Source organism: Mustelus asterias, chromosome 24 (genome assembly GCF_964213995.1).
Source record: "Mustelus asterias chromosome 24, sMusAst1.hap1.1, whole genome shotgun sequence".
Lineage (NCBI taxonomy): Eukaryota > Metazoa > Chordata > Chondrichthyes > Carcharhiniformes > Triakidae > Mustelus > Mustelus asterias.
The window spans coordinates 56,925,461-56,943,961 of NC_135824.1; the positions used below are offsets into that span (position 1 = coordinate 56,925,461).

At 49.6% G+C, this 18,501-nt stretch overlaps 1 protein-coding gene across 1 annotated transcript in view; it reads left to right on the top strand.

The window, feature by feature from the left end:
• ppp5c (protein phosphatase 5, catalytic subunit) overlaps positions 1–18,501 on the top strand; it is a 50,232-nt gene that overhangs the window by 22,424 nt on the left and 9,307 nt on the right. Inside the window, exons 5-10 of the mRNA XM_078241765.1 lie at positions 4,289–4,354; positions 5,924–6,022; positions 8,279–8,384; positions 15,421–15,563; positions 16,465–16,552; positions 17,943–17,983. Of these exons, the coding sequence (XP_078097891.1) occupies positions 4,289–4,354; positions 5,924–6,022; positions 8,279–8,384; positions 15,421–15,563; positions 16,465–16,552; positions 17,943–17,983 (543 nt within the window). The remainder of the gene's footprint in view (positions 1–4,288; positions 4,355–5,923; positions 6,023–8,278; positions 8,385–15,420; positions 15,564–16,464; positions 16,553–17,942; positions 17,984–18,501) is intronic.

Below are 18,501 nucleotides of genomic sequence, written 5' to 3' on the forward strand. Positions count from 1 at the left end.
ATTCTCCTCGTGTCTGCGTGTGTTTCCTCCGGGTGCTCCGGTTTCCTCCCACAGTCCAAAGACGTGCGGGTTAGGTTGATTGGCCGTGCTAAAATTGCCCCTTAGTGTCCTGAGATGCGTAGGTTAGAGGGATTAGTGGGTAAATATGTAGGGATGTGGGGGTAGGGCCAGGGTGGGATTGTGGTCGGTGCAGACTCAATGGGCCAAATGGCCTCTTTCTGTGCTGTAGGGATTCTAAGATTTCTAAGATTTGAATCAATCACTAATTTTACAGCAATAAAGCTGTAAGAAATGTGCTTATTAACATCATAACCCAGTGCTTAATTTTCTGCCCCACTTCCATTTTATTTCCCCTTCTTCCCTACATGATTTCAAAGTGTTGAACCGTTCTGCTGCTCCCACCTACCTTTCAGCGATGGCACTGCTGCCTCAAAGGGCCAGGGACCCGGTTCAATTCAGACCTTAGGTCACTGACTGTGTGGAGTTTGTACGTTCTCCCCGTGTCTGCGTGGGTTTCCTCCGGGTGCTCCGGTTTCCTCCCACACTCCAAAGATGTGCAGGTTAGGTAGATTGGCCATGCTAAATTGCCCCTTAGTGTCCAAAGATGTGCAGGCTAGGTGGATTAGCCATGCTAAATTGCCCCTTAGTGTCGGGGGGGGGAGGATGTTAGCCATGGTAAATGTGTGGGGTTATGGGGATAGGACCTGGGTAAACAACACCAGGTTAAAGTCCAACAGGTTTATTTGGTAGCAAATACCATTAGCTTTCGGAGCGCTGCTCCTTCGTCAGATGGAGTGGAATCTGACGAAGGAGCAGCGCTCCGAAAGCTAATGGTATTTGCTACCAAATAAACCTGTTGGACTTTAACCTGGTGTTGTTAAAACTCGTACTGTGTTCACCCCAGTCCAACCCCGGCATCTCCACATCATAAAATACTCTTGTCAGAGAGTGTGTGCCGGCTCGATGACCCGAATGGCCTCTTCTGCACTGTAGGGATTCTGTGATGAATACTTGTTTTTTTGATGGGAGGCTTTTGCTATCATCAAACCTTCAACAGTACATTTTGGAGCTCTATATTTAGAAGGTGAACATCATTGCATCATGTCCCTGGGAAAGTTGCACAGCTCTAAACCTGTCAGGAATGTCAGCAGTCTGACGGGTCCAACTCGTCTGTGTTGTTCAGGAGAAGAGCTGTTTTCTGTGTGCGGCTTAAACACAGCGGTGGAACACATACCTCCAACTTTCCCTGTGCTCTGAGTCAGTGTGAGAACATGCACCAACCCGAGCCACCTTAACACCAGCAATTCATCCCTCCACCCACTGCCTCCACTATCGAGAGGCCAAATTCTGATATACAAACGTACGAATTAGGAGCAGGAGTCGGCCACTCGGCCATTACAGCTTCGCTCTACCATTCAATAAGATCATGGCTGATCTGATTGTAACCTCCTGCCATCTCCCCCCACCCTCTTGTTTATCAAGGAGTGACACTGTGGTTAGCCCTGCTGCCTCACAGCGCCAGGGACCCGGGTTCGATTCCCCATCTCACTGTCTGCAGAGTCTGTACATTCTTCCCCCATATCTGTGCGGGTTTCCTCCGGGTGCTCCGGTTTCTTCCCACATCGGAAAGACGTGCTGGTTAGGGTGCATTGGCCGTGCTAAATTCTCCCTCAGTGTTACCCGAACAGGAGTGTGGCAACTAGGGGATTTTCACAGTAACTTCATTGCAGTGTTAATGAAAGCCTATTTGTGACACTAATAAATAAAGTTTTTAAAAAATAATCTATCGACTCTGCCTTGAAAACTTTCAAGGATTTCGCTTCCACTGTCTTTTGAGGGAGGAAGTTCCAAAGTCTCACTATCTCTGAGAGAAAAAAATCTTCAGTTCTCTGTTTTAAATGGGCAACCCCTTATTTTTAAACAGTGACCTCCCCGCTAGTCTGGGTTCTCCCACAAGAGGAAGCATCCTCTCCGCATCCACCCCATCAATACCCCTCAGGATCTTACATGTTTTCGTCAAGTTGCCTCCAGTGAATGCAAGCCTAGCCTGTCCAACCCTTCATAGAATCCCTACAGTGCAGAAGAGGCCATTTGGCCCATCGAGTCTGTGCCGACTCTCCGACAGAATATCTTACCTCAGCCCTCTGCCCCACCCTGACCCCATAACCCCACGCAGTTCCCATGGCCAATGGGACACTAAGGGGCAGATTAGCACGGCCAATCCATCTAACCTGTACTTCTTGGGACACTAAGGGACAATTTGGCACAGCCAATCTGCATATCTTTGGACTTCTGGGAGGAAACCGGAGCACGGGGAGAACATACGGACTCCGCACAGACAGTGACCCGAGGCGGGGAATCGAACCCGGGTCCCTGGCTCTGTGAGGCAGCAGTGCTACCCACAATGCCACCGTGCTGCCCTGATATGACATATGACAACCTGTCCATTCCTGGTATTGGTCTAGTAAACCTCCTCTGAGCCGATCCTAACACATTTGCGTGTTTCCGTAAGTAAGGAGACCAATATGGTACACAATACTCCAGACGTCTCTGTCAGAGAGTCGGCACAGACTCAATGGGCCAAATGGCCTCTTCTGTACTCTAGGGATTCTATGTAGTCTCGCCAATGCCCTGTACAGCTGAAGCATAACCTCCCTACTTTTAGAATCCATTCCCCTCGACAACATTCTATTAGCTTTCCTATGCTGTACCTGCATATTAGCCTTTTGTAATTAGTATGCTAGGACATCAAGGTCCCCCTATTTCAGAGTTCTGCAATCTCTCTCCATATGCAGAATGTACCTTTTTGTTCTTCCTGCTAAAATTGACGGTCACATTATATTCAATTTGCCATTAATTTAGTGTTTGTTACCTTTAACCATGTATTGGGCGGCACGGTAGCACAGTGGTTAGCACTGCTGCTTCACAGCTCCAGGGACCCGGGTTCGATTCCCGGCCTCGGGTCACTGTCTGTGCGGAGTTTGCACATTCTCCTCGTGTCTGCGTGGGTTTCCTCCGGGTGCTCCGGTTTCCTCCCACAGTCCAAAAGATGTGCGGGTTAGGTTGATTGGCCATGCTTAAAAAAAAAAATTGCCCCTTAGTGGCCTGAGATGCATAGGTCAGAGGGATTAGTGGGTAAATATGTAGGGATAAGGGGGTAGGGCCTGGGTGGGATTGGAGTTTAATCCGGATAAATGCGAAGTGATGCATTTTGGAAGAAATAATGTAGGGAGGAGTTATACAATAAATGGCAGAGTCATCAGAGTATAGAAACACAGAGGGACCTAGGTGTGCAAGTCCACAAATCCTTGAAGGTGGCAACACAGGTGGAGAAGGTGGTGAAGAAGGCATATGGTATGCTTGCCTTTATAGGACGGGGTATAGAGTATAAAAGCTGGAGTCTGATGATGCAGCTGTATAGAATGCTGGTTAGGCCACATTTGGAGTACTGCGTCCGGTTCTGGTCGCCGCACTACCAGAAGGACGTGGAGGCGTTAGAGAGAGTGCAGAGAAGGTTTACCAGGATGTTGCCTGGTATGGAGGGTCTTAGCTATGAGGAGAGATTGGGTAAACTGGGGTTGTTCTCCCTGGAAAGACGGAGAATGAGGGGAGATCTAATAGAGGTGTACAAGATTATGAAGGGGATAGATAGGGTGAACAGTGGGAAGCTTTTTCCCAGGTCGGAGGTGACGATCACGAGGGGTCACGGGCTCAAGGTGAGAGGGGCGAAGTATAACTCAGATATCAGAGGGACGTTTTTTACACAGAGGGTGGTGGGGGCCTGGAATGCGCTGCCAAGTAGGGTGGTGGAGGCAGGCACGCTGACATCGTTTAAGACTTACCTGGATAGTCACATGAGCAGCCTGGGAATGGAGGGATACAAACGATTGGTCTAGTTGGACCAAGGAGCGGCACAGGCTTGGAGGGCCGAAGGGCCTGTTTCCTGTGCTGTACTGTTCTTTGTTCTTTGTGGTCGGTGCAGACTCGATGGGCCGAATGGCCTCTTTCTGCACTGTAGGGTTTTTATGATTTCTATGGTATTGTGTCTTGTGGATTCTGGGTTAAGGCTCCTATTTAACATTAGTGCCTCCCAATCTTCCTGTAAAAATGCAATTTGTTAAGTGTGACCCAGTTTTCTTTTTATTTCTCTCTGTGCGCATCCCCTTTGCGTGCTTGTGTCCGCATGCACTACTTATCACAGAGCGTGGCCCGTGTGGGATCTGTCAGCTGGAAACACAGGCCCCCCTCCGCCCATTTCCCACGTGTCTTATCTCGCTTTCTCTTACAGATTCTGGTCCAGGTGAAAGAAGTACTGTCGAAACTACCCAGCTTAGTCGAGATCACACTGGGCGAGGTAAGGGCTGTAACAGTCCCTCCGTGCGGTACAAATGCTTTGAGGGCTCGCAATGCTTCTGGTACTGTAATACAGGACAAGAGATTAATTGGACAGTTCTTTCAAAGCAAGGGCTGGATGTGCCCGTCTTGTGTTCCGAATGATTCTATAGACAATAGAACCTTCACTAGACAGGGAATAACGGGAGCTCAGGATGCTCCTGTACCTCTGGGTCAGCGTCTCGGTATTGAAAGCTGCTCTTGTGCAGGGCGAGGGTGGGTATCTCGACAAGTAATCTCCCGATTTTCCCGTGCAAATGGTTAAATTGCACCAAGGCTGGCCTGACAACTCGGAGCTTAGCCCTGCCGCCTCTCAGCGCCAGGAGACCCGGGTTCGATTCCAGCTCTGGGTCACTGTCTAGTGTGGAGTTTGCACGGTCTCCCCGTGTCTGCGTGGGTTTCCTCCCACACTCCAAAGGTGCGTGGGTTAGGTGGACTGGCCACGCTAAATTGTCTTAAGTGTCACGGGGATTAGCAGGGTGAAGACTTGGGGATGGCGCCTGGGTGGGATTGTAGGCTCGATGGGCCGAATGGCCTCCTCCCTGCACTGTAGGGTTTCTATGATTTGAGGAAAGGAGGGATTTGCGGATGGGGTTAAGTGAAGTAGGGTGGCGGAGACCCTTATGGAGCCAAAAACCAAGGCCCGTTTCCATGCTGCACACTTTATTCACTTCCCCTTCTTCCCAGGAATCAGTCCTGGGCAGTGGCAGCGCTCTTTGTGCCTCGCCCTCATTCTGCTGAGGTTGATGGGAGGGGTCTAAGTTACAGCTAAAGCCAATGCATTTCAGTAGCGAGGGGAGGTGGGGGGTCACCGTGATTGATTCAGTCCAGGAAAACACAAGTCAGTTAGGGCCACCTCCCCTCCAAAAAACCCCCGCCAGCCACCATGTTCGGCAGAGTGGACAACTGATATCATTCTGGTCTTTAACAGCGAAAGTGCTGGAAATACTCAGTGAGCAAGGCGGTATCTCTGGAGAGAGAGAGAGACACAGTTAATTCACGTTTCTGGCCAATGAGCTTTCCGTCGGACATTGCTGCTCTGAGATAATTCGCTGTCTGAACTGCTCGAGGTCTCCGAGGCTCCTGTGTTACTTATTTTGTTGATGTGGAGATGTCAGGGTCGGACTGGGGTGGGCTCAGTGAGAAGTCTCACAACACCAGGTTAAAGTCCAACAGGTTTATTTGGAATCACGAGCTTTCGGAGCGCTGCTCCTTCTTCAGGTGAGTAGAGAGGTAGGTTCACATACACGGCATATATAGGCAAAGACACAATTGCAAGATAATTATGGATTCTTCACATTTCAATCTGTCATTATCTTGTGTCTGTGTCTATATACGCCGTGTTTGTGAACCTACCTCTCCACTCACCTGATGAAGGAGCAGCGCTCCGAAAGCTCGTGATTCCAAATAAACCCGTTGGACTCTAACCTGGTGTTGTGAGACTTCTTATTTTGTTGCAATGTTTTGTCTGCTGGCTGTATCTGTGCGTCTGTTACTGGTCTCTGCTCATCTGACTGCTGTTCTCTTTCAGAAAGAGTCTATTACCATTTGCGGTGACATTCACGGGCAGTACTATGACCTGTTGAATATATTTGACCTCAACGGACTACCTTCAGAATCTAATCCTTATGTATCCTTTTCACCTTGGGGGGGGGGGGGGGGGGGGGGGGGGAATCCCTGGTAAAGCGAGCGAGATACAAGTGGCCGCAATGCCATTCAAGGGATAAGAAGTAAATGAGTTGCATTTACTGAGAGCCTTTCAAATCCTCTCTGTCCTGAAGCCAGTGAGGTACCGTGACTAGTGTGATGTGGGCAACACGGCGGCCATTTTGCAAAGTTCCACAAACAGCAACAGGAATGGCTGACCTATTCATCTGTAGCGGGGTGGTGTTGCTTCAGAGGTAAATGCAGCCCCACACGTTGGGAGAACCCGGGTCCCTGGCGCTGTGAAGCAGCAGCGCCTGCTACTGTGCCGCCTAAACTAGAACCGTGTGCACTTCCGCATCCTTCCATTCCCAGCCTATTTGTCCAGACGACCCTTAAACGCCACTGTTGTACCTGCTCCCACTACCTCACCAGGCAGCGCATTCCAGACATTCACTGCCCTCTGGCAGGGTTCAGGGATTTAAAGAGCAAATTTAGCAGCCTTGCTGAGCTATATCGATGCAGACTGGAGATAGACGCTGGCCGCTTCCTCATAGGTACAACTCTGTTACCCACTGTGAACCTTACTGAAGCATTTGTGTCGGAGAATGGATTTCAGTCGCACTGGTCGCAGGATACAGTCCCAACCCGCCCACGAGCAGAAGATGGCAACAGAGGCTGGGTTTTTGCAGTGAGTAACTCGCCTCCAAAGCCTGTCCACCATCGACAGGCCGCGAGTCAGGAGTGTGATGGAATGCTGTCCCTTTGCCTGGATCAGTGCAGCTCCAGCAACACTCAAGAAGCTAGACTTCATCCAGGATAAAGCAGCCCCGCTTGATTGGCAGCCCATCCACAAGCATTCACTCCCTCCACCGACGCACAGTGGCAGCAGTGTGTACCATTTGCAAAATGCACTGCAGCAACTCACCAAGCCTCCTTCAACAGCACCTTCCAAACCCACAATTTCTGCCACCACCTAGAAGTCATGATGTGGAGATGCCGGCGTTGGACTAGGGTAAACACAGTAAGAAGTTTAACAACACCAGGTTAAAGTCCAACAGGTTTATTTGGTAGCAAAAGCCACACAAGCTTTGGGAGCCTTAAGCTCCTTCTTCACTCACCTGAAGAAGGGGCTTGGGGCTCCGAAAACTTGCGTGGCTTTGGCTACCAAATAAACCTGTTGGACTTATAACCTGGTGTTGTTAAACTTCTTACCACCTAGAAGGACAAGGGCAGCAGATACATGGGAACACCACCCCCTGCAAGTTCCCTTCCGAGCCACTCACCATCCTGACTTGGAAATATATTGGCCGTTCCTTCGCTGTCGCTGGATCAAAATCCTGGAACTCCCTCCCTCCCTCACAGCGTGTCCACGTGGGTTAACTCCGGGTGCTCCGGTTTGCTCCCATAGTCCAAAGATGTGCGGGTTATGTGGTTTGGCCCTCCCTCACAGCACTGGGTGTGCCTACACCACAGGGACTGCAGCGGTCCAAGATGGCGGCTCACCCACCACCTTCTCCAGGGACAACTAGGGATGGGCAATAAATGTTGGTCCAGCCAGTGACGCCCACATCCCATGAATGAATATAACTTTTAAAAAGTCAAATAACAATTACTGTTTGGGCTTTGGACCTCTGCGACAGTACAAGAATACTTGGTGATGTGCAAATTTGCAGTAATAATACTCGCATTCCCCAGTGGATTTTGCCTTCGATATCAATGGGGCCGCACAGTGGTTAGCACTGTTGCCTCACAGCGCCAGGGACCCGGGTTCAATTCCCGGCCTTGGGTCACTGTGTGTAGTTTGCACGTTCTCCCCGTGTCTGCCTGGGTTTCCTCCGGGTGCTCCCGTTTCCCCCCACAGTCCAAAGATGTGCGGGTTAGGTGAATTGGTCATGCTCAATTGCCCCTTAGTGTCCTGGGATGTGTGGGTTAGAGGGATTAGAAGTGTAAATACGGGGATAGGGCCTGGGAGGGATTGTTGTCGTGCAGACCTGATGGGCCGAATGGCCTCCACTATAGGGTTTCTATAATTCTATGAATCTGTCAGAAAGATGTTCCACTAGAAGTCGGACTGGCACATCAATTAGTTTGGGAGCTGAGGGTGCTTGTGTGTGTCCATCAAAACCAGCGAGGTGTTTCATTACTGCCCACATCTTTGTATAATGGAGGAACCAAAGCCTGGTTAATATCGTCCTCCGCTGCTCATCCAGTACTCCTCCTTAACCCACGTGTTACTCAGTTATTTAATGGCGATTTTGTAGACCGAGGGTCATTCTCCGTGGAGGTTATATTAGTCCTGTTCGGGTTCAAGCTGCTTTTGCCAAACCACTTCCATGTTCTCCGAGGTAAGGTGCATTTTCCCTCTTGTCCTGCTGTAAGACCTTCTGTTGCTTCTTTCACGGGATGTGGGCGTCGGTAGTGAGGCCATCGTTTATCACCCACCGCAAAGGGCCACTTCAGACGGGGCAGTTAAAAATCAAACACGTTGCCTTGGGTCTGGAGTCACGTGTAGGTCAGACCGGATAAGGCTGGCAGATTTCCTTCCTGAAAGGGCCATTGATAAACCACATAGTGACCATGACAATCACCAAGACTATCACTGGACTGTCTTTCTATTCTTATTTATTTTCATTGAATTTAAATTCCACCAGCTGCCCTGGTGGGATTTGAACCCGTGTCTCCCAGAGTATTAGCCTCGGGCCTCTATGTTACCACCCCAATGACAATGCCACTAACTGCTCTCAACGTACATTCCCGTACAGCTTTTGACCAGGACGTCCCCTATGCCTTTTGCAGCCAATGTAGTACTTTTCGATGTGTGATCTCTGATGGAATGTAAGGAACAGGGCAGCCAAAATGTGCACAGCAAGATCCCACAAAACAGCAATCAATGACCAGGTTCATCTTTATTTTTAAGGTGTAACTTAAGGGCGACACGGTGGCACAGTGGTCAGCACTGCTGCCTCACAGGGTCCCGCATTCGATTCCGGCCTCAGGTCACTGTCTGTGTGGAGTTTGCACGTTCTCCCCCGTGTCTGCGTGGGTTTCCTCCGGGTGCTCCGGTTTCCTCCCACACTCCAAAGGTGTGTGGGTTAGGTGGATTGGCCGTGCTAAATTGTCCTTTAGTGTCCAGAGATGTGGAGGTAGGGTGGTTTGTGGGGTTACGGGGATGGGGTAAGCTGCTCTGTTGGGGAGCTGGTGCAGACTTGATGGGCTGAATGGCTTCCTTCTGCACTATACATAAGAACTAGGAGCAGGAGTAGGCTATCTGGCCCCTTGAGCCTGCTCCACCATTCAATAAGATCATGGCTGATCTTTTCGGGAATTCAGCTCCACTTACCACTCACCATAACCCTTAATTCCTTTATTGTTCAAAAATCTATCTTTGCCTTAAAAACATTCAATGAGGTAGCCCCAACTGCTTCACTGGGCAGGGAATTCCACAGATTCACAACCCTTTGTGTGAAGAAGTTCCTCCTCAACTCAGTCCTAAATCTGCTCCCCCTTATTTTGAGGCCATGTCCCCTAGTTCTAGTTTCACCCACCAGTGGAAACAACTTTCCTGCTTCTATACCGTTCATAATTTTATATGTTTCCATAAGATCTCCCCTCATTCTTCTGAATTCCAATGAGTATAGCCCCAGTCAACTCAGGCTCTCCTCATAAGCCAACTCTCTCAACACTAGAATCAGCCTAGTGAACAACTGTTGGGATTCTATGATTGACCCTCCCCTGATTTTGAATGGGGGGGGGGTCCCTTTCTGATACTGGGGGCAGAATCTACATGTACTCAAAGCAGTTTCCCTTCGCCCCGATCCTCTCTCTTTTTAAAAAAAAAGTCCCATCTGCACAGGGATCTACTTAAAACGAGACTTGACGGGCCATGGAATACTTGCCCTGATGTGCTGAGTCAAGACCGTCAGAAGGGAATTGGATAATTATCTGAAGAGAAAACTCTTGTGGGGTAATGGTGGGGGGGGGGGAAGGGGACTAGGTGAATTGGTCTTGCAGAGGGGCCAGCACGAACACAGTGGGTCAAATGGCCTCCTGTGATTCGCTTCGGCAAAAGGTGCCAATGCGTGGGTGTGATGGGGCAGCCGTTTTGGTGCGTAAAAGCTACTCAAAACATCGCGTCACCTCCCATTTGAAAAGTGGAACGCCCCCAACAGAAAATCGGGAATTAATCAGACTTGGGAGAACACACGAGAGAGGTTAAATGGAGAAAAGGAAAATTAAAAACCTTGGAAAGGCGGGAGTGACAAGATATAAGGGGTGGCACGGTGGTTATCACTGCTGCCTCACAGCGCCAGGGACCCGGGTTCGATTCCCGGCTTGGGTCACTGTGTGGAGTTTGCACGCTCTCCCTGTGTCTGCGTGGGTTTCCTCCAGTTTCCTCCCACACTCCAAAAGACATGCTGGTTAGGGTGCATTGGCCGTGCTAAATTCTCCCTCAGTGTAGCCGAACAGGCACCAGAGTGTGGCGACTTGGGGATTTTTCACAGACACTTTATTGCAGTGTGAATGTCAGCCTACTTGTGACACGAATAATAAACTTTAAACTTTTATAAGAGGGATGTTGGATGATAAGGGAGCAAAATTCGAAAGTTGACAATTCTGTGTTAGTTTATATTAGTTAGGGTTAGTTATTAGTTAGGGTTAATTAGTTTATATTAGTTAGGGTTAGTTATTAGTTTATTAGTTAGGGTTAATTAGTTTATATTAGTTAGGGTTAATTATTAGTTGGGGTTAATTAGTTGATATCTTGATGATGAAAGTAAGGAGGTGTGGGATAGAGGGAAAGTTGGCCGATTGGATAGGTAACTGGCTGTCTGATCGAAGACAGAGGGCTATGGGGAGAGAGCGGGTAAATGGAGTTGAAATCAACCATGATTGAATGGTGGAGTGGACTCGATGGGCCGAATGGCCTTACTTCCGCTCCTATGTCTTATGGTCTTATTAAGAGGGTGGTGGTGGATGGAAAATTTTCGTACTGGAGGCAGGTTGCTAGCAGAGTGCCGCAGGGATCAGTGCTTGGTCCTCTGCTATTTGTGATTTTTATTAATGACCTAGAGGAGGGGGCTGAAGGGTGGATCAGTAAATTTGCTGATGACACCAAGATTGGTGGAGTAGTGGATGAGGTGGAGGGCTGTTGTAGACTGCAAAGAGACATAGATAGGATGCAAAGCTGGGCTGAAAAATGGCAGATGGAGTTTAACCCTGATAAATGTGAGGTGATTCATTTTGGTAGGACAAATTTAAATGTGGATTACAGGGTCAAAGGTCGGGTTCTGAAGACTGTGGAGGAACAGAGAGATCTTGGGGTCCATATCCACAGATCTCTAAAGGTTGCCACTCAAGTGGATAGAGCTGTGAAGAAGGCCTATAGTGTGTTAGCTTTTATTAACAGGGGGTTGGAGTTTAAGAGCCGTGGGGTTATGCTGCAACTGTACAGGACCTTGGTGAGACCACATTTGGAATATTGTGTGCAGTTCTAGTCACCTCACTATAGGAAGGATGTGGAAGCGCTGGAAAGAGTGCAGTGGAGATTTACCAGGATGCTGCCTGGTTTGGAGGGTAGGTCTTATGAGGAAAGGTTGCGGGACCTAGGGCTGTTCTCTCTGGAGCGGAGGAGGTTGAGGGGAGACTTAATAGAGGTTTATAAAATGATGAAGGGGATAGATAGAGTGAACGTTCAAAGACTATTTCCTCGGGTGGATGGAGCTATTACAAGGGGGCATAACTATAGGGTTCATGGTGGGAGATATAGGAAGGATATCAGAGGTAGGTTCTTTACGCAGAGAGTGGTTGGGGTGTGGAATGGACTGCCTGCAGTGATAGTGGAGTCAGACACTTTAGGAACATTTAAGCGGTTATTGGATAGGCACATGGAGCACACCAGGATGATAGGGAGTGGGATAGCTTGATCTTGGTTTCAGATAAAGCTCGGCACAACATCGTGGGCCGAAGGGCCTGTTCTGTGCTGTACTGTTCTATTAGTTAGGGTTTCCCAGTCCAGGCAATGAACGCTAAAGTCAGAAACTAGATGCTGAACACTGGAAAAGGTGGGGTTAGAAAAGTGACGAGGAGGGCGTGGTGGGAGGGGGTTTGATTAGATGAAAGGTGGGGGAACAAGGCGGGGAGGAGATTGTAAACTTAACCATTCCATTGCATCTCGCCATATAGCCTGGGGAGAAGGTGTTAATGCAGTTGAAACTATTCTGAGCAAGTCTTAGCTCATCCATTACAGATCGATGGGTGGCTACATGAAGTTTTTCCGTCTCTAGAGATCTCGGAACACCCCCCGAAGCAACTTTACTTTAGATGCGTAGTCACTATTGTTACGTAAACAAACTGTGTCCCTCAAGCAACAGTGACGCAGAATCAATGTTGGACAGGAGACCTGGGAGAACCCACCTGTAGTGCAGCGCAAGCTCCTCAGTTCCCTCCAGAGGGTGGGCAGGGTCTCAGTTTAATGTCTCACCCAACAGTCAGCCCCTCCAATTGCGCTGCACTCCCTCAGTACTGCGCGGGAGGGTCGGCCTAGATTGCGTGCCCAAGCGGGAGAGGGGTGGTGCTTGAATCCACGACCTTCTAACCTGGGCGTAAGTGCTACCCACTGATCAGATCTCAATTGACCAGTGCCTAAAGTTGTTTTGGGGGGGGGGGTTATCCACAAATCTGGAGCACAGGCTGGTGACAAGTGTAAGATAATGAAATCTAATCCCAGATGCACAAGGTTCAGGGGGAAAAACATGAGTGGCAGAAATGCGAGCAAAAGTAGGATACAAAGGGAGGGATGCACTGCGAGGCTTTATAAGGCTCTGGTCAGAACACATTTGGAGTATTGTGAGCAATTTTGGGCCCCGTATCTAAGGAAGGATGTGCTGGCCTTGGAGAGGGTCCAGAGGAGGTTCACGAGAACGATCCCGGGAATGAAAGGCTTGACGTATGAGGCGCAGTTGAGGATTCTGGATCTGTACTCGGAGTTTAGAAGGATGGGGGGGGGGAATCTAATTGAAGCTTCCAGAATACTGAAAGGCCTGGATAGAGTGGACGTGGGGAAGATGTTTCTGTTAGTCGGAGAGACTGGGATCCGAGGGCACAGCCTCAGGGTAAAGGGACGAACCTTTAGAACCGAGATGAGGAGGAATTTCTTCAGCCAGAGGGTGGTAAATCGTTGCCACAGAAGAGGCCGGGTCATTGAGTGTGTTTAAGACAGAGATAGATAGGTTCTTGATTAATAAGGGGATCAAGGGTTACGGGGAAAAGGCAGGAGAATGAGGTTGAGAAACTTATTAGCCATGATCGAATGATGGAGCAGACTCGATGGGCCAAATGGCCTAATTCTGTTCCTATATCTTACGGAAGAGAAAGCTATAGGAGGAGGAGATGACGGAAAAATAAATGTAGGTGGATAGCGAACTAGAGCAAAAGAGAAAAGAGCAACAGCAGGGCTAGACAGATCCATCAGTTCCTTTTTTTGTGTGTTCTTTTCTTCCCACCTTGTCTTTCCCCTTCATCTCCCTTCCCCACCCCGGGATATCGTACCACAGGAACCCCACTCCTTGTATTTCCCCCAGTATCTTGCTCAGGTAGCCGCTCAATGCCTTGAGAGTTAACTGTGACTCGGTTGGTATCATTCTTTCCTCTGAGTCACAAGGTTGTGGGTTCCGATCCCACTGCAGGCCTCCAACATAAAATTCTAAGCTGGCACTGCAGTGCAGTACTGAGGGAGTGCTGCACTGCTGACAGTGTTGTCATTCGGATGAGACCTTTACCTGTCTGCCCTCTCACCCGAACCTAAAAGACTCCAAAGGTTGCTCTCTCGAAGAAGAGCAGGGGGTCTTGCTGACTGCTTGTTTCTTGACTTTCATGGGTGGCACAGTGGTTAGCACTGCTGCCTCATGGTGCCAGAGCCCCGGGTTCAATTCCGGCCTCAGGCGACTGTCTGTGTGGAGTTTGCACGTCCTCCCTGTGTCTGCGTGGGTTTCCTCCCACACTCCAAAGATGTGCAGGTTGGCTGGATTGGCTAAATTGTCCCCTTAATGTCCAAAGATGTGTAGGATAGATGGATTGGCCATGCTAAATTGCGCCGTAGTGTCCAAAGATGTATAGGATAGATGGATTGGCTATGCTAAATTGCCCCGTAGTGTCCAAAGATGTGTAGGTTCGATGGATTGGCCGTGCTAAATTGCCCCGTACTGTCCAAAGATGTATAGGATAGATGGATTGGCCATGCTAAATTGCCCCGTACTGTCCAAAGACGTATAGGATAGATGGATTGGCCATGCTAAATTGCCCCGTAGTGTCCAAAGATGTGTAGAATAGATGGATTGGCCGTGCTAAATTGCCCTGTAGTGTCCCAAGGTGTATTTACCCAATCTCCCAGCCCATATTCAGCCCTCAGTTGACATCACAGACAGCAGGCTATCGGGTTGTTAACACGCTGCTGGTTGTGGGAGGTTGCTGTGCACGCGAATTGTCCCCCTGCATTGACCCCAACTACACTTCATTGGCTCTGCAGCCCTTTGCGATGTCTGGTGGTTGAGAAGAAATGTAAACTCTAGAGTTTGACAGCAGCAGAGATCGCAGCCAAATCCAGCTCTGCGTCATTGCTGGTAGAGGTTCGGGATCCGTTGGGACAGAGAGGATTCCGGAATAATATTCCAGAGCAGCAGGGAAGCTGCCTGACTGTCTCTCCCCATCACCCTCCCAATTGAACTGCGGCATTCCCCTCGGCTGAATTCCAACAGGGTGCGTCTCCGATCGCCCTCCCAATTATTTTGTTATTCGTTCATGGGACATGGGTGTCACTGGCTGGGCCAGCATTTATTGCCCATCCCTAGTTGCCCTTGGATGGCAGTTGAGAGTCAACCACATTGCTGTTCTTTGGAGTCACATGTAGGCCAGACCGGGTAAGGACGGCAGATTTCCTTCCCTAAAGGGACATTAGTGAACCAGATAGATTTTTACGACAATCGACAATGGTTTCATGGTCTTCAGTAGATTCTTAATTCTAGATTTTTTAAATTGAATTCAAATTCCACCAGCTGCCGTGGCGGGATTCGAATCTGGATCCCCAGAAAGTTAGCTGAGTTTTTGGATTAATAGTCTAGCGATGATGTCGAAAACCCAGCGAATGTTCTGGGGACCTGGATTCGAATTGAACTGCGGCGTCTCCCTGGGCTGAACTCTGACAGGGTGCCCAAGAGCGAGCTTGGCTTGGCTTCCTCGCGCTCCCTTGCCTCGTGGTGCCTGGAGGGAGGAAGAGACACGGGCGGGTAGATTGCGGGAGCTGACCCGGGGGCGGGGGCTTAGCCCAGGGGGGGGGACGTGGCAAAAGGAAAACTGACATCCGGGTTTGTTCTTGGCCCCTTGCAGGTAACCATGAAACGGACAACATGAACCAAATGTACGGCTTTGAGGGCGAGGTGAAGGCCAAATATACATCTCAGATGTTTGAGCTCTTCAGTGAGGTCTTCCAGTGGCTGCCACTGGCTCAGTGCATCAACAGCAAAGTCTTGGTGAGTGAACTTTGCTTCATCTATTCCGTCGGATGTTGACTGCTTGTTTCTTGACTCTCATGGGTGGCACGCTGGTTAGCACCACTGCCTCGTGGCGCCAGAGCCCCGGGTTCAATTCCGGCCTCCGGTCACTGTCTGTGTGGAGTCTGCACGTTCTCCCCGTGTCTGCGTGGGTTTCCTCCGGGTGCTCCGTTTTCCTCCCACACTCCAAAGATGTACAGGTGGCTGGATTGGCTAAATTGTCCCCTCAGTGTTCAAAGATGTGTAGATTAGTTGGATTGGCCATGCTAAATTGTCCCCTTAGTGTCCAAAGATGTGTAGGTTAGATGGATTGGCCATGCTAAATTGTCCCCTTAGTGTCCAAAGATGTGTAGATTAGTTGGATTGGCCATGCTAAATTGACCCGTAGTGTCCCAAGGTTTGTTTACCATGGCCAATCCACCTAACCTGCACATCTTTGGACACTAAGGGGACAATTTAGCATGGCCAATCCACCTAACCTGCACATCTTTGGACACTATGGGGCAATTTAGCATGGCCAATCCACCTAACCTGCACATCTTTGGACACTAAGGGGACAATTTAGCATGGCCAATCCACCTAACCTGTACATCTTTGGACACCAAGGGGACAATTTAGCACAGCCAATCCACCAAACCCGCACATCTTTGGAGTGCGGGAGGAAACCGGAGCACCCGGAGGAAACCCACACAGACACGGGGAGAACGTGCAAACTCCACACAGACAGTGACCCAAGCCGGGAATCGAACCTGGGTCCCTGGCGCTGTGAGGCAGCAGTGCTAACCACCGTGCCACCGCCCACTTACAGTCCAGCTCAGAATCTTGTACACCTCAGTGAGCCTGCCTGTTATTTAAAGCTATCCTATTCCCCCTGTAATAGATTATGCACGGGGGACTCTTCAGCGAAGATGGCATCACCCTCGAAGACATCAAAAAGATTGACCGGAACCGACAACCTCCAGATTCAGGTATGGAATCCCAGCCTGTAACACTCTGTATGTGATCGAGGCTTCTGTGACTGGTGGTGTGCGCCCAGCACCCGGTCTTTATCTGGGGTGGAAACATAACTCATTAATTTAATCAGTGTGGTGGAGGGAAGGGAGGAATTTCAGCCTTGTTTGTAATGAAGCTTTAAAAACTTCAACCTTTATGTTCACGCTTCAAAGAAGGGTGACACACAGAGGTATAAACCTTTGACGCTCTGGGCATGGTGGCGCAGTGGTTAGCACTGCTGCCTCACAGCGTCAGGGACCCGGGTTCGATTCCGGCCTTGAGTGACTGTCCGTGTTGGAGTCTGCACATTCTCCCCATGTCTGTGTGGGTTTCCTCCGGGTGCTCCGGCTTCCTCCCACACTCCAAAGGTGTGTAGGTTAGGTGAATTGACCAAGCTAAATTGCCCCTTAGTGTCCAAAGATGTGAAGGTTAGGTGGATTGGCCAGGCTAAATTGCCCCTTCGTGTCCAAAGATGTGCAGGTTAGGGGGATTGGCCATGCTAAATTTCTCCATAGTGTCCAAAGATGTACAGATTAGGGGGATTGGCCATGCTAAATTTCTCCATAGTGTCCAAAGATGTACAGATTAGGGGGATTGGCCTTGCTAAATTGCCCCTTAGTGTTCAAAGATGTGCAGGTTAGGTGGATTGGCTGTGGTAAATTGCCCCTTAGTGTCGGGGGGACTAGCAGGGGAAATATGTGGGGTTACGGGAATGGGGTTGTAATAAGTCTGCGGAGGCAGAATCCCTCCATCAAAATCCCTTTATTTACAATTCCAGCAGCAGTACACAGAGTGCTCGCAGCCAGCAGTCTACCTTCCGGAGTGCCAGAGGAACTGACACTCCCAGTTAAATACAAGGAAAAGACTCCCCGATTGGCCCATCAATTGACTCCTTAATCAGGGAGTTGATATTCCAATAGGCCAACCTCAGTGTCCTGATTTATGTCATTACAGGGGCCTGGGCGGGATTGTTGTCGGTGCAGGCTCGATGGGCCGAATGGCCTCCTTCTGCACTGTAGGGATTCTATGCTTGGACGCAGATTCAACCCCTCCAGTACTGTATGCAGAATGAAATGTGCGTTGGCCTCAAATGCATTCTACTCACTCGGGTGGAATTTATCCTTCTACCAATCACACACACACACACTGCCTGGTTACAAATGATGCAACAAACTGATGATTTTTTTTCCTTTTCTCCCTCTCTCTCTCTTTCCCCACTCCTCTCTCTCTTCCCTCGTCTCCTGTCTCACCCAAGTGTTTCATTGCGTCCATTATCAGGCTTGGTGTTTCTCTGTTCCTCTGACTGTTGTGTTCCTCAGCATTTTTAAACCAATGTTCTCCTCGTTTACTCTTGTTTCGCCACAGGTCCAATGTGTGACTTGCTCTGGTCAGACCCGCAGCCTCAGGTAAGAGTCCAGAATCGGGGCATGCTGCATTCAAACCTCGCTTTCCCTTCTCTGTGTGAGCCCAGACCAGAACTAACAGGACTGTCCTGTGGGAAAGTGTCAACTCATCCAGCACGGTGGCACAGTGGGGTTAGCACTGCTTCCTCACAGCGCCAGGGGACCCGGTTTCGATTCCCAGCTTGGGTCACTGTCTGTGTGGAGTCTGCACCTTCTCCCCCGTGTCTGTGTGGGTTTCCTCCGGGTGCTCCAATTTCCTCCCGCAGTCCAAAAGACGTGCTGGTTAGGGTGCATTGGCCGCGCTAAATTCTCCCTCAGTGTAACCGAACAGGCGCCAAAGTGTGGCGACTAGGGGATTTTCACAGTAACTTCATTGCAGTGTTAATGTAGTAAGAAGTCTCACAATACCAGGTTAAAGTCCAACAGGTTCACCCACTCAGCCTTACTCACTCAGTTGATGAAAGGCTTGGAAGAGATGGTGCACCCAGATTTTGCCTGCCTTGAGCTCCCTCCACTCTTCC